The sequence below is a fragment of the Solanum dulcamara genome, chromosome 11 (assembly GCF_947179165.1).
Source record: "Solanum dulcamara chromosome 11, daSolDulc1.2, whole genome shotgun sequence".
Classification (NCBI taxonomy): domain Eukaryota; kingdom Viridiplantae; phylum Streptophyta; class Magnoliopsida; order Solanales; family Solanaceae; genus Solanum; species Solanum dulcamara.
Window position 1 is genome coordinate 48,688,681 of NC_077247.1, and position 14,404 is coordinate 48,703,084.

General features: G+C 30.1%; 1 protein-coding gene and 1 pseudogene across 1 annotated transcript; both read left to right on the forward strand.

The window, feature by feature from the left end:
* Nucleotides 1-584: 584 nt before the first annotated feature.
* LOC129872674 (SKP1-like protein 1B) lies at nt 585-3,966 on the forward strand. The gene is made up of 2 exons (XM_055947603.1): nt 585-824; nt 3,784-3,966. Exons 1-2 carry the CDS (start codon nt 585-587, stop codon nt 3,964-3,966), a joined length of 423 nt encoding a protein of 140 aa, XP_055803578.1.
* A 1,777-nt stretch (nt 3,967-5,743) lies between these two features.
* LOC129875057 (SKP1-like protein 1) lies at nt 5,744-6,314 on the forward strand (annotated as a pseudogene).
* Nucleotides 6,315-14,404: the final 8,090 nt, after the last annotated feature.

The window sequence follows — 14,404 nt, forward strand, 5'->3', positions numbered from 1 at the left end:
ACGTTGTGTACTAGGGCCAGAAAAATTAGAAGGGTTTAATGTCGATTGAACCATGTTAGAGCTCCCTACTCCCACAGATGCATCAGGAAGGGGCGTACCATTATTTATTGCATCCGCTATCGCGTTAGCTTTCAAAAATTCTCTTTTACAACAACCCATCAAATGATTTCGTAAATGCCCTAAAATACCGGTCCGGTCCGTCCCGGTGTGTATCGGACCAAAACTGAAATTACGGTAATTATCGATCCATACCGGTACTGATATGGTCCGGTTCCGGACGGAACCATCATTTTCATGGCTGATTCCGATCCTGTTTCAATAGATATCAGTCCGATTGTCCCAGTTTCGATACTACTCCCATCCTTATCGTTAAGTGAAACGTTATTTATGGTCTTTTTTAAATAACAACAAAGATATATTTGATCTCAAAAATAATTAAAAGATATATTTGAGCTATTTTGAACCGTTGAAAGCCTTTTACATGGAAAAAAAAAGAAGAGAACAGTAGCGCTTAAACCCTAGCTTTGATACCACATCCACATCCACACCATTGCTGAAGAAAAACGAAGGAAACACAGTAACCAATGGTGAAGGCCTATCTCCGGTATGAGCCGGCGGCTTCTTTTGGGGTTATAGTATCCGGGGAATCAAACATTGCCTATGACAGCTCCGGCAAACACTTGCTAGCGGCGGCGTTAGAGAAAATCGGTATATGGCATGTGAGGCAGGGTCTTTGCACTAAAACCCTAGCCCCTTTACCTTCATCAAACTCAAAAGGCCCCTCTCTTGCCGTTACATCAATTGCTTCCTCTTCTTCATCCCACGTAAATCTTCTTTTTCTTTCTCTGCCTGTGTATTCACAGTGTTAGAGACAATTGCTAAAATTCAGTTGTATTTGTCATTGTTATAGTGCTTTGTTTAGTACAGCTAGACCTCTCTATAACAGCGGCATCCTTTGTTCTGAAATTGATATTTTTTGGCTGCTAGAATATATTAGAGACTATGAGCCCGTTTGGATGGACTTAGAAAAAGTAACTTTTGTGTATAAAGTGCTTTTAGAACTTTGAAGTGCTGAAAGTTATTTTTATAAATAAGCAGTTGAGTGTTTGGATAAAAGTGCTTATGATGTGAATTTTAGGGTTAAAAGAATAAAAAAAGGTAGTTTGAGAATTTAGTTAAAATATAAAGGATATAAAAGTAATTTCCATGGTCAAAGAAAATGACTTTAAGCACTTTGGAAAAAAAAGTTAGGAATCCTAACTTTTCATTTCTGACTGACTTTAAGAAATTTATGGCTTAAAGTCAGCATTAGGCAAACACGTCCAAAAGCTAAAAAGGGGCTTTAAGTTGGTTTTATCCAAACGGGCTCTATATAATATCAAATAACATGAAAAATTGTTTCCAAAACAATTTGGCCTTTATTGTGTAATGTTATTACAGGTTGTACTTGTTTTTTTTTCGTCTTTGGTGTTGTTGCAGTGGAAATGGGTGCTGATAATAGGTGCTAAAAAAAGGTCGTAAATTTATTGCAAAGATCATAACAAAATTAAAACAAACGCTCCACCATCAACCTACTAGAAGTGGGGAAGAAAACATAGCATGTCTTATAGAAAAAGCTTGGTTGAAGGGGTTTACGTGGAAGACGATATCAATTTAGATATCATAAACTCCGATCAATATTTTAATTCTTTAGATATATTATTCACTCTAAATATTTCACATTTACAGCAATGTTAAATATTATAATTTCAATATTTCCAAGAAAATCAATAAGCTCAAGATTACCCAAGTGGAGAAGATCTGTGTAGACATAGACATGATTAGTTAATGGTCAAATGTTCATTGGTTTGATTACTTAATGACCAAATGGAGATTCTCGATAATTAACTAATAATTGGGCTATTTTCGATTTGAACATTTGACCAAACGGTTCATTCTTTTAATTATTCCAATTCACTATGACTCGCAAGAACATACTCCCTCGCATCTTGGGTTCGAGTATTGCGTATGAATAAAATTTTGTTGGAAGCGTCATTCTTAAATGGGTCCTGCAATGCGCGATTCGAATTTAGTTGGAATTTCAATGCAGACTCCAAATATCGGATGGGAAACCAAAAAAAAAACATACTCCCTCTGTCCCGATTTACTTGTCAAATATTGTCTAATTTGATTTCTATTTTTACTTGTCATTTTTGACAGTTCAAGAAAGGACAATTTTTCCTCCTATTTTACCCTCATCAATTTATTAACATTAAGTTAAGGCCAAACCCATCGGTGGCCCCTTAAAGTTGGCACCAACTTTCACTTATACACCTAAACCAGGAGATGTTCATTTTAGACACCTAATGTAAGGGTCTGATGTGTCATTTTGACACTTTTTTGACAATCACCAAAATATATTAAGTGTGTGTACTACACTCGCCTGACGTGTCAAAAACAATAAATTAAATAAAGACACGTGGCATAAAAAATAATTATCAAATAATATCTTTTGAATAGAAAAAAATGACCAATAATTTAATGACACGTGGTATTTTTTTTATCCAAAAAATAAAAATTAACAATTATTAACCCCCCCACCCACCCCGCTGTCATCTTCCCAACCCCACCCACCCCACCCCCACCCCTCCCCCACCCAACGCGATACATACATCCAAGTTAATAAAAAAAACAAGCAGCTACATAGAGAAAAAGAAAGGGAAAAAAAAGAAAAAAGAAAAAAAAAGAATGGTTTTTTTAGGTGCACTTGCTAGTCTTCTTCTACTGCTAATAATGGAGGTGAAAGGGGAGTGTTAAAATGAAGAAGAAGAAGAACAAAAAAAAAAAAAAATTTTAAAAAGAAAAACAGCTTCTACGCGCCTCAAAGAGGTGGAAAACACACGAGTTGCCAAATGTCAAAAAAGTGTCTAGATGACACATTCGACCCTTACTTGAGGTGTCTAAAATGAACATCTCCTGGTTTAGGTGTCTAAGTGAAAGTTGGTGCCAACTTTAGGGGGCCACCGATGGGTTTGGCCTTAAGTTAATGTCTTTGAAAAATGTAATGAGTAGATATATTTGGGACCCTATCAATTAATAGGGGTAAAATGATAAATTCATTATATCAATCATTATTTTCTTATTAGATGTGTCAAGTCATAATTTAACAAATAAATCGTGACAGAGGGAGTATAATTTAAATTACAACACAAAATATTAAAATTTGAGTCGCAATACAATTTTTTTGTTGAAAGATAATAGTCTATTACTTTTAAGTTTCACCTCTAAATTATAAGATCTAGAATAGTCTCTCCACTTAGATTATTCACGTTGGGAGGACAATTAACATACACATAAAATAATATGACGAACAATATTAGTTGTTCACTTCTCTTTCTATGTGCTCTTTACGTAGATTTTGCAAAGCAGACTTACTAAACTTTCAAAAAGAAGAAAAATAATAACTTTTGGTCTATGTAATATTTTGCTTTCCTACTACAACTTTGGAAAGTAACTAAAACCTAATGCACTATAATTAAAAGACTAAGCTAGCCCTCAAGTATTGAAATCATTCATAATTCTCCCAACTTTCTTCATCATGTCTTCACAAAAGCTCATAACTCTCAAGACTAACGATGGGGAGGAATTCAAACTCGATGAAGCCATAGCTATGAGGTCACAAGTCATCAAGCACATAGTACAATTCCCCTGTCTCATGTCGATAAATGACCAAAGTGATCGAAACACTCCGAGGAAGGTGTTTCAGTAGACCAGTTAAAGAAATTTGACAAAGATTTCTTGAAGGTGCACCACTCGGTTATATATGATGTTCTCTTAGCTGCTAATTATCTTGATGATAAGGAGTTGGTAGATGTAATGATCCAAGAAGTTGCTGATAGGATCAAAGGGAGAACCCCAGAGGAAATACGTGAAGAATTTGATATCAAGAATGATTTTACTCCAGAGGAAAGAGGAGAAGATTCGTGAAGATCAGATTCTTGGCTGCACCCTTAATTGATTTTGTCACCTATGTTTACTATCTATTTAGTTTTGGAAATAAAGTTGTCTAGCTATCAATCTCCTATGTTTGTGTTCTTTAAATTGAATTGTTCTTGGTGATTTTGTCACAATGTTTCCCGTTTTTGTTTCTAATTGGAGTTTATATATAACTTTTGAGTTTTCTGATTGATGATCATTAAGTTATTCCAATTTATTATAAAGGTGGTTTGCACATTTAATTTTTATCTACAAAGAATCCAAACCTCTAGCAGGCACTCAATTTGGACTGAATGAACTTTTCTTCATTTATAAATTAAAATTTGTAAACATGTCTATTTTGACAAGTGTAGTACGTACAGATTTTACACATTTGATGTTCCCTGAGAATAACCTTTTTTGTACAGGTTAAGACTGTTTTGATCAATCTCTTTTTGTGAGTTTAAACATACTGCAAAATGTAAAAATTAGCAATTAAAATCGAATAATTGAATGAACATAAGTTGGCAAGCTTAGGTTGAAATTAGAGCTATATTTATTAATAATAGCAGTGACATTTTCTTGTTTATCAAACATAGCAAGATTCCTTTTGCAAAACCTACACAAACACGATACAAAACCTAATCTTATACGGTCATCACATACGGTTTATGTAGAGATTTCAGATTAACTTGTAAGTTTTCATTGTATGATACAATTTGTATAAAAAATAAAACACTTAACTCCTAGCTGCTAATTTTCTTAACGATAAGGAGATGTTGCAGGAAGTAATGTGTCAAGAAGTTGTTGATAGGATTAAAGGAAAAACACTAGAAAAAATATATGAAAAATTTGATATAAAGAATAATTTTATTCCAGAGGAAAAGGAGCAGGTCCGCAAAGAATGATTGAGCTTTTGTATGATTTTATAACACTACTGTTATTTCAAATTTTTGTTCTTTTTTTTTTTAATTTTAGAATTAAAACTGTCTAGTTAGCTATATCCTATTTTATTTATTTATTTTGTTTTTTTAGTTCTATCTTGTGTTGTTCCTATTTGTAGAATTGTTGGTTCGTTTTGATTGATTTATAAATTATGTTGGAAAGAAATTAAAGTTAGTTATATTTTTTTTTTAAATGATGGTGAAAAGATAAATTTGGTATCTAAAAAAAAAGTATCTAAATTTATTTTTTAAATATATATCAGTTAAATTGACCTTCGAACCTTAATTAATCTTTTAATTAATGATTGATTCTTGATTTCTACAATTATTATTATGACATTCGTGACGATGAAATCGTCTATGGCTATGAGATTAATACATGACTTGGCTAATCAAATTAGCCAACAAATTTCGATGGATCTTCACCTAGTAGTTCTTTTCTTTGGGTGACTATACAGGGTATATAGATCGATTTGATTTGTTTTTTATATTAAAGAATAACTAAATTAATTATATTGATTTATTGAATTTAAAAATCAAGTCAAACCAATCTATAGTCTTTTTTTCAATTTTAATTTTAGTTGGTTCTTTCAATTATTAAACAATTGGTTTAGTTTTTCGATTACTTTTGTTGGTTATGTAATGACTTCTTGAACTTTCCTTTGAATTGACTTGCCATAATATTCCTTTATCTTAATAATCTGAGATGGTTTATGTAGATTTTGTAAGGCAGATTTATTAGACATTCAATAAGAAGAAAAATAATAACTTTTGGTCTATGTAGTATTTTGCTTTCCATGTTCCTACTACAAATTTGGAAAGTAATTAAAACCTAATACACTATAAAAGACCAAGCTAGGCCTCATGTATTGAAATCATTCATTCATAGCTCTCTCCATTTTTCACAAAAGCTCATAACTAGCAAGACTAACGATGGAGAAGAATTCAAATTCGATGAGGCCTTAGCTATGAGGTCACAAGTCATCAAGCACATCGTACAAGATGCGGGCTTGTGCTTCTAACGCCATTCCCCTGAATAATGTTGATGGAAAAACAATGGCCAAAGTGATCGAATACCGGAAGAAACACTCGGAGGAAAGGTGTTTCGGCAGATCAGTCGAAGAATTTTGATAAGGATTTCGTGAAGGTGCACCAGTCGCCAGTCGGTTATATATGATCTTCTCTTAGCTGCTACTTATCTTGACGATAAGGACCTGACGGATGTAATGATCCAAGCATTTAATTGATATCGAAAATAATTTTACTCCAGAGGAAGAGGAGAAGATTCGTAAAGAGAATATTTATTTATTTTAGAAATAAAGCTGTCTAGCTATCGATCACCTATCTTTGTGTTCTGTGAATTGAGTTGTTCTTCATGATTTTATAAAAAATGTTTCCTGATTTTGTTTTTAATTAGAGTTTATAAGTTTGTGTTTTTCAATTGATGATCGTTAAGTTATTCCATTATATAAGCTGGTTTTCACATTTTTGATGGCTTATAAAATCTTAATCCAACATCTCTCAACTCTATCTCTAGAAAATCTGATTGATTACAAGAGAAAAAGTCTTTGGGTAAACGCAAAATCTTTATACATATATTTTTGGGTCATCGCACTTTTCCTCCTATTTTGTGTTGGTTTTTTAATTTTTATCTCCGAGATAAATAACTTTTTTGTGGAATATAAATTTATATTTCTGTATCATAATATCCACAACTTATGCCTTGCTTGGTGTAAGTCCAATTTCTAAGGGAAAAAATGAAAGACCGGTGTATTTGAAAAGAAAAATTAAAGATCAATCCATTAAAAAGACAAAAATTAAGAATCAGCCCATTTAAAGGAGAAATAGTGCAATTAAGTGTATATTTCTAGCTTAGTCATACCACAAATGGGCCGGCCCAAATGCTTTACAAGTTTTAACTCAAGCCCAAAGCTACACCAAGCCCATTATAACGGTCCAATTGCATCATAGCCCACAAGCATCATTTAATTACTTCACCTAGTAGTAGAGATCAATGACATGACTAATATTAATCAGCTTAGTCTACAGTTTGAAGATAATGACATATGAATAAAAGTGAAATTAATTAATTAATATTCACACCTGGAGAGAACTAGAAGCTTTCACGTAAGTTCTCTTTCATTTATGAAATTTCTTCAAATCCCATAAAATCACCCTAAACTTAGAGCTACCTGGACTGAATTGTTATTCTCAGCAATTAATGTGAAACTGACGGGTTTGGAGTTTTTGATGTACGTTACATGCATGGAGAAGAAACTAGAAACTGATAATATTTTAGTACGCGGGATAGGATAAACAAGAATATTTCAGGTGTTGGAATATTCTAAGATCATTTTATCCTGAGATAAAATAATTTCGACATTAATTAATAGCTCCAATCAAACATGAGATAAAATTGATCTCAAATTTTAATCGCAGAATAATTATCCTTATTTCATGTACCAATTGACTCCTAATTAAATTAGTCGTACTCGATTGGATCTGGCATAAATTTAGCTTTTTTCTACTTAATTCAATATTATTATTTTTTTGAATTGTGAAATTGAAGTGGGAACAGGGAGAAATAGTAAAATTTCATAAAGACGGTGGTCGTTATGTTAGTTGGCAGTATAACTAACTATCCATATTTTCTATCATAACATTATCTCCCTTTTTGTTTTTTTATTATGTAAACGCAAATAAAGTCCACAAGTGTGCCCCCCAACTGTAAAACAAGTCCACAAATCTTAACTCTTTCTAGACCCCTCTATTAAAAAAAATATTACATAAAATAATCTCATAAATATAAAACTAACTATTATCAATAGACATATAAAAAAAACAAATATAAAATATCTTGTATTTATATAGAGTATTCGATAAAGGATCCTTAGTCAAGAATATAATGCAGACAATCTAAATATTTGAACAAACGTCAATAATTAATTTCATAGATAGAATCAAGGACGAAGGTCTAAGTAAAAAATTATATTTTGAAAATAGAATTAACATAATTTAATATATATATTATATTTACATAACTTACAGATTAGACGTTACAAGTTGGAATAGTCAATATGAGATACGTGCACCACTATTTATTTTACCTTTTTTTTTTGGCTAGTTATGTGTGGACTATATATTGACTCTAACGGAAAAGATCCAATAGCTGTGTGAATTGAGATTTTTGGTTCACTCCACCGTCCACAAACTCACTCGAATTATCAAAAAGATTTAATTGCATCATAAAGAGTGAATTTTCATTATTATTTTTTGGTAACTGATTAACTAGATTCTTGTCTTAGTTTAGTACGTAAAATATACTACTTAATCCATGTTAAGAAAAAGAATTAAGAATATAAGAGATTCAAAGTCAAAATCATATATGGATTTGTTAGACGTTAACTTCCTGCATTATCGGGTCAATTGTAAAATAATGTATTTACAAATTACAACTTACTATTCTAATAAGTAATATAAATCTGACCCTATCTATTTAATTTGTTATTTCAGAAAAGGAACAAAAGCACTTGTACGCGTATAGCTTTTTTAGTTATTTTTTAGTTAACTATAAATCAATAAAGCATATGTCACCTTTTAATTAAACAACTCCTAACGGTCATTAATCGAGCCAAATACTTATTCTTCATAACTTTAAATTCAAGAAAGTACGTATATAAACTTTTTATTTATAAGATCTTCAAAATCCTTTTCTTAATATCTTAATAAAATGACCATTAAATCAGTGACACAAATAATTAATAGTCACAAATCATGTTCAATTGTGGGAAGTTCTCTTTTCCGTTTTAATTCTTATACAAGTATACCTATAACCTATATGTCATGGCACAGATTAATTAATTTGTGCAATTAATAAGGCATAAATCACGGCAATATAGTTTCACCATCAGCTCAGTCTGTAGTATAGAGATAAGTTATTGTTGGAACTTTATGACATGAAATTAAATAAATAGTCACAGCTGGAGAAAAGATACGTATATCTTCGAGCTTGAAGTGAACGAACGGAATACTTAAAGTGAGTCTAACTAGTATAACGAATCATGATAAAGAAGGTTCGGTGGTTGTATAATTTCCAAGTGAAAAGTCGTATACTTTAAAAGTAGATGGAGTGATCTAGCTTTCCTGTATGTGCATGGTACATTTTTCATTTATGATGGTTCTTCTTTTAGCAGGAGGACTTATGATATTTAATCAATCCAACCTTAGTAATTTTGGATTAAACTTATATATATATATATATATATATATATATATATATATATTAAGAAAATCAATTAAAGTAGTAGTGGTAAAAGAATTTGAACTAGATAAATCAAATAGTCCAATGTGAACAAGATTATAGAATAATATTAAATGTTTATATATATATATATATATATATATATTCTTTTTTTATGTTTCTCTTGGGACAATGACTTTATTATATAATTATGCCTTCTCTATTTAGATTAATTAAGATTGGACTCTACCATCCCAATTTAATAATCTAACTAATACTAAGTTAAGCTAATATCTAAATACTAGTCCTAAATGAATTAGGCTTTACTACACGTTTTGTCTATCAACGGTGAAAAATCTTAGTCTAATCTTAGTTAATAGATACAGTTACTGATTGACAAATGGGCAAATGCAAAAGGTGGTGGTCGACTGGTCGTTATGTTAGTTGTGACTTGGGAGTAATAAGTATATGTATAGTATATTCATTATCCATTTAACACGTAAAAGTTTCCAATAAATTTGATGCTTCTCCACTGTAAAACAAAATGTACAATTAGACTCCTACTTTATCTCCTTCCTTTACTTCCATCATCAACACTTTGCTCTCTCCCTCCTTTTGTTTTGAAAATAAATAATTAAACAATTTGTAGCCGAAATAGTTATAGAGATTTTGAGTTCAAATCTAACCGTCATTCTTAATAATAATAATAAAGAAAATATTTTTTTACGTGCTTGGCCAAGGGCAGAGGTAAGGTAGTATCAAAATGTCTAGTTGAACACCCTTCATCTAGAATTACACTATATATATATATATATATATCAAATCTTATTTTATATTGATATATATAATATTTTGAACACCCTCGAAACCAATGAGTCCCATAACGCAGTGACAAGGGAATGCACGAAACTTACAGTGCCCCAGGTTTGATTCCTTGAGTCCGCATTTTATTTTATTGTGGCCTACTTTAAATCTGTCATATGTTAGAAAACACATAACTTTGACGTGAAGTGGGTAGTAGCTCAGTGGCAATTAGGTGCAGAAGTATGTTGAGCATGCAAAATTGAATTCCTAGAGAGTTATTTTTATTTTTGAATTTACTATTAAAATTTATACATCCTACATGAATTTTCTGACTACGAGCCTACGTCATTATGCTTGGTTAGTAAAAACAAGTAAGGGCTTACATGTTGAATAGAAAAAAGAAATACATGTTGAATAGAAATGAATAAAGTATATCATTTCTAAGAAATTTAAATAATCAAACCGACAAGTAGTTTAAAGCGAATTCAATTTTTAAGAAAGTTTTAAAATCACGTAAGCATACTAATTTAATTATTTGACGATGGATGTCCCATACTTCTCATATTGTTAGAGGAATTCAATAAATAAGCTCTTGCAAAATAAGTATAAGAAGATATTATACATAATGTCAACATATGTCCCACCTAAATTTAAGATGCTTTGTATTTATTAGAACTTGGCACAATCTTCGGGACCCAACATTAATTAAATTTATGTATCAAAAATATTAAAATAATTATTAAAATTAATAGAAAAGACAATCCAGAGCACTTTTCTTGCATCACTTGCAGGAAAAAATGACGGAAAAAAGGGAAAAGAAAAAGTAGGATAAAAGATTTTATTTAATTATTTATAACCACTTTTTGTAGTTTTCTGTAATTAATAAATATCACTCTTCTAATAAGTTACGAATATATATTTCCTTCCTCTCGAAGAATTGCGAAATATTCACTTAATTTCACCAAAAATAAATAAATTGTTGTCTTCGTTGGCCGGCAGGTCATAATTTTATCGTTAGTTTATCAAAATTCTTTTTATCTGCATTCTACAAAAAAATGTTGAACAAAATTGTACATTAGTTACAGGGGAAATTATTTGAATTATTATGTTAATCAACTTCAACTATAGGTTCATGCATTTATTAATTTCTCCATTACTATAATTGCATTCGAAACTTGTGGGACATTAGTGAAATTCTAATTGAGTCTATCATGAAATATACTTCTATCTCCTGAAGTCATATATAATTACTAACATAGCTCCCTTTTTTCGGTAGAATTACAAAATTATAGTATTGAACAACTATAGGAACACCAGAATTATATCTTCTTATTTCCTTTTTTCGGCACATATATTTAAGTGACGAGGTGTGAAGAATCTCAGTAATACAATTTATTGACTATCTAAATTTTTATCTTATCAGTGACTATTTCCACAAATATTTTGAACGAATCAGGAAGGAAAAAAAGTAGTAGATTTTCACACAGAAAAACTAGGAAGTTTCCTAATATTTCAGCGTAAATTTATTTCCCACAATACATTTTCCTATGGGAAAATCAGGTTTAATAACACAAACTTCTATTTCTAGCGGTGAATTCGATTCTCATCTTATATTTTCCTCCCCATTTTTTCTTCCTTTTACCTCCAATTTATTATATTTTTTGAAAAATAAATAATTTAAGTGACGAGGTGGCAGTTCCTGATTAAATGGACGGTGCTAATTAATAAGGTGTGCTTGCTTCCTCAGCCAAATATTAAAATGAAACTTCCTACTTCACTTCTTTCATATTTCCTCTATCGTGAATTCGTCAACAACCGTGTACTCGTAACTTGACCAAAACTAAAAGGGAGCGGGATGAGTGAAACATTTGACGAGGTCGGTAAAGAACGCAAACAAAGCTGAAATTTAAAATTATTAATATAATAAATGTTTTCCTAGTATATATTTACCTTTTCAAAAAATACTTACACTTAATATTTATGCCAAATAAAGCAATACATAACAATTGCAAATTAAAGTAAAACTACATAGTATTAGGAAAGTATCATAAACGATTATAGTTTGCGTCTTGTATATTACTGTAATATTGTTGAGTGCTAGAAGTTTTAAAAGACATGCATTAAGTATATATTTATTTGCTTCTTGCAAATATTGGACGCTCAGGAATTTTTTTTCTAATATTTCATGTGTTGAATTCAAAAGAACCTGACTCATTCATGATCTATAATAAAAGAAGGCAACATATTAACTTAAACTATAGTTAAATGTACATCATATAATTGTGTCGTTAATGAATGGGCAATTTTAAGTTTGAAAATAATGTTAGAGACAAATTTAATTCAATAGCTAAAATGAGGACAATTTTGAGTTATTTTTATCACGTTATAAACACTTTTGATTTAATAGGTGAAAGAACAGACAAATTTAACCCAATAAATAAAAAAAATAATTACTTTTAGTGTATTACGGACATTTTTAGGTTTAACAATTAATTAGGTGAAGTGGATCTGGCCTCTTCTCTATTTTAACCTTTATCATGGAGTCATAGACAAAGAGTTCGTAATCAGTACCAGCAAAGGGGTAATCATCAAAAGGAAAATAATTAATGCATAAGACTAATTAATGCAACATGCGTACATGGAATAAGCATATATTTGGTAAACTATATCTTGATCAGAGACTCTAGAACTACTAATAATTTATAAAATCAAACACATATAATAATTAATAAGATTCCTTGAGGTATTCATTATATTATTGACTGGTTGATAGTCTAAATCAACACCTAATTCCCATTAAGTTATAACATCTGTGCACTTGAATTTTCTATCTTGTCGCTATATATTTTTTATGTGATGTGAGATAATCATAAAATAGCATCATAGGAGAGAGTTTCTTATTTATAAAAACAAAAATTATGAGAATATAAAATGATTGTCTTACTAATATCAAGTGATTCGAATCACTTTTTTTTCACACTTTCAAAAATCCAAGAACTCAATTATATGAATATGTAACACAAACTTTTAAAAATAGCAAAGACTTGAAACATAATAAGGCTCATTAGCTACAGTTTTTGCCTAATTACGTTTCATAGTTATAGTTCCAGTTGCAATGTCAATTTTAGTATGTATATCTCCTGCATTATACAAATTGAGTTTTGTCGTTTGTATATTTCACTGCATTATATAAATAGTGCTTTCAAAAAAATTGTATATACAAATACAAATTTGCTTTAGTGAATTGTATATGAGCCCCGAGATATACAAATACAAAAGAAAATACAAATTTGCTTTAGAGATTTGTATATATAAACTCCTAAATTCGCTTTCAAATTTGTATATAAGCTCCATATTTGTATAATAGTAAATTTCATTAAACTGTAATCGCAATTTATAAAATTATGTGAAATTTTAATTATATTAAATAATATACTAATAATGCTTGCCAATTCGAATAATTTTTCCATTTCAAGATTAGCCGGGAAAGGAAGGGAAAGAGATACTCCATTCAAAGTGATCTTTATTTAAACAAAAACATGAAATCCCTAATTAAACAAAAGGAAAAAAAAATTGGGGGGGAGGGGGCGGAGGGAAAGAAAGAGAATATATAGAACTATCTTCATCCTGTAATCAGGAGTAATTGTTACTTCTTTCATGTGATTTTGTTTGTGAAATTTTGGACTTGACACGAAATTTAACAAATATATGTTTGTAATTTTTAATTTTAAATATATATAATATATATTTGTGACTATAAAATTTTGAAAACTTGTAATTATAAATATCTTTTAACATAATATTGTGTGGCTATAAAAATATATTTCTCATTAAGAAAAGATAAAAATTATTATTTTCTTTGAAATGGACTAATAATAAATAAAAAAAACAGTGTTAAATTAAGAAACAAAATACTTGTTAATCAATTCTCAACTGGACCCGAAGAAAATTCTTGCCACCTTAAAAACAGTATAAAGAACAAAGTAAGCACTATCTTTGTAGGACCAAAAAAGGTCACTTTCACTCTTTAGAGGGCTAAGTTGTATATTTTATGTTATTTCCCTTCCCTTTTGACAATCGTACACTTGGTGTAACTTGTAAGGCACATGAACTATCATTCAAAAATTAATTAAGGGATAATTTAGCAATTCAATTTTAATTTAACTATAGGTAAATTAATTAAAGGCTCACAAGCCACCTCATGAAATTTATGACCCACGAACCACAATTAATTACATTCCGCAGGTAACCTAAATTAACAATTAACCTGCTTTTATAGGGTAAAAACTCATCTTATTATACTATTTTATCATAATTAAATGATATATTAAAATAAGAACGTGTATTAATTAACTATAATTTAGTAATAATTATATCTTTAAAGATATATGTTATGTATTTATTCAATTTATATGGCCCATATTTATCATTTTATAGTCACAAAAATGTTATGACGCATTTT

Coding starts and splice junctions, on each gene's coding strand:
- LOC129872674 (XM_055947603.1), top strand. CDS start 585: ATGGTGAAGGCCTATCTCCGGTATGAGCCGGCGGCTTCTTTTGGGGTT. Junction 825..3,783: donor CTTCCTCTTCTTCATCCCAC/GTAAATCTTCTT, acceptor GATTTCTTGAAG/GTGCACCACTCGGTTATATA.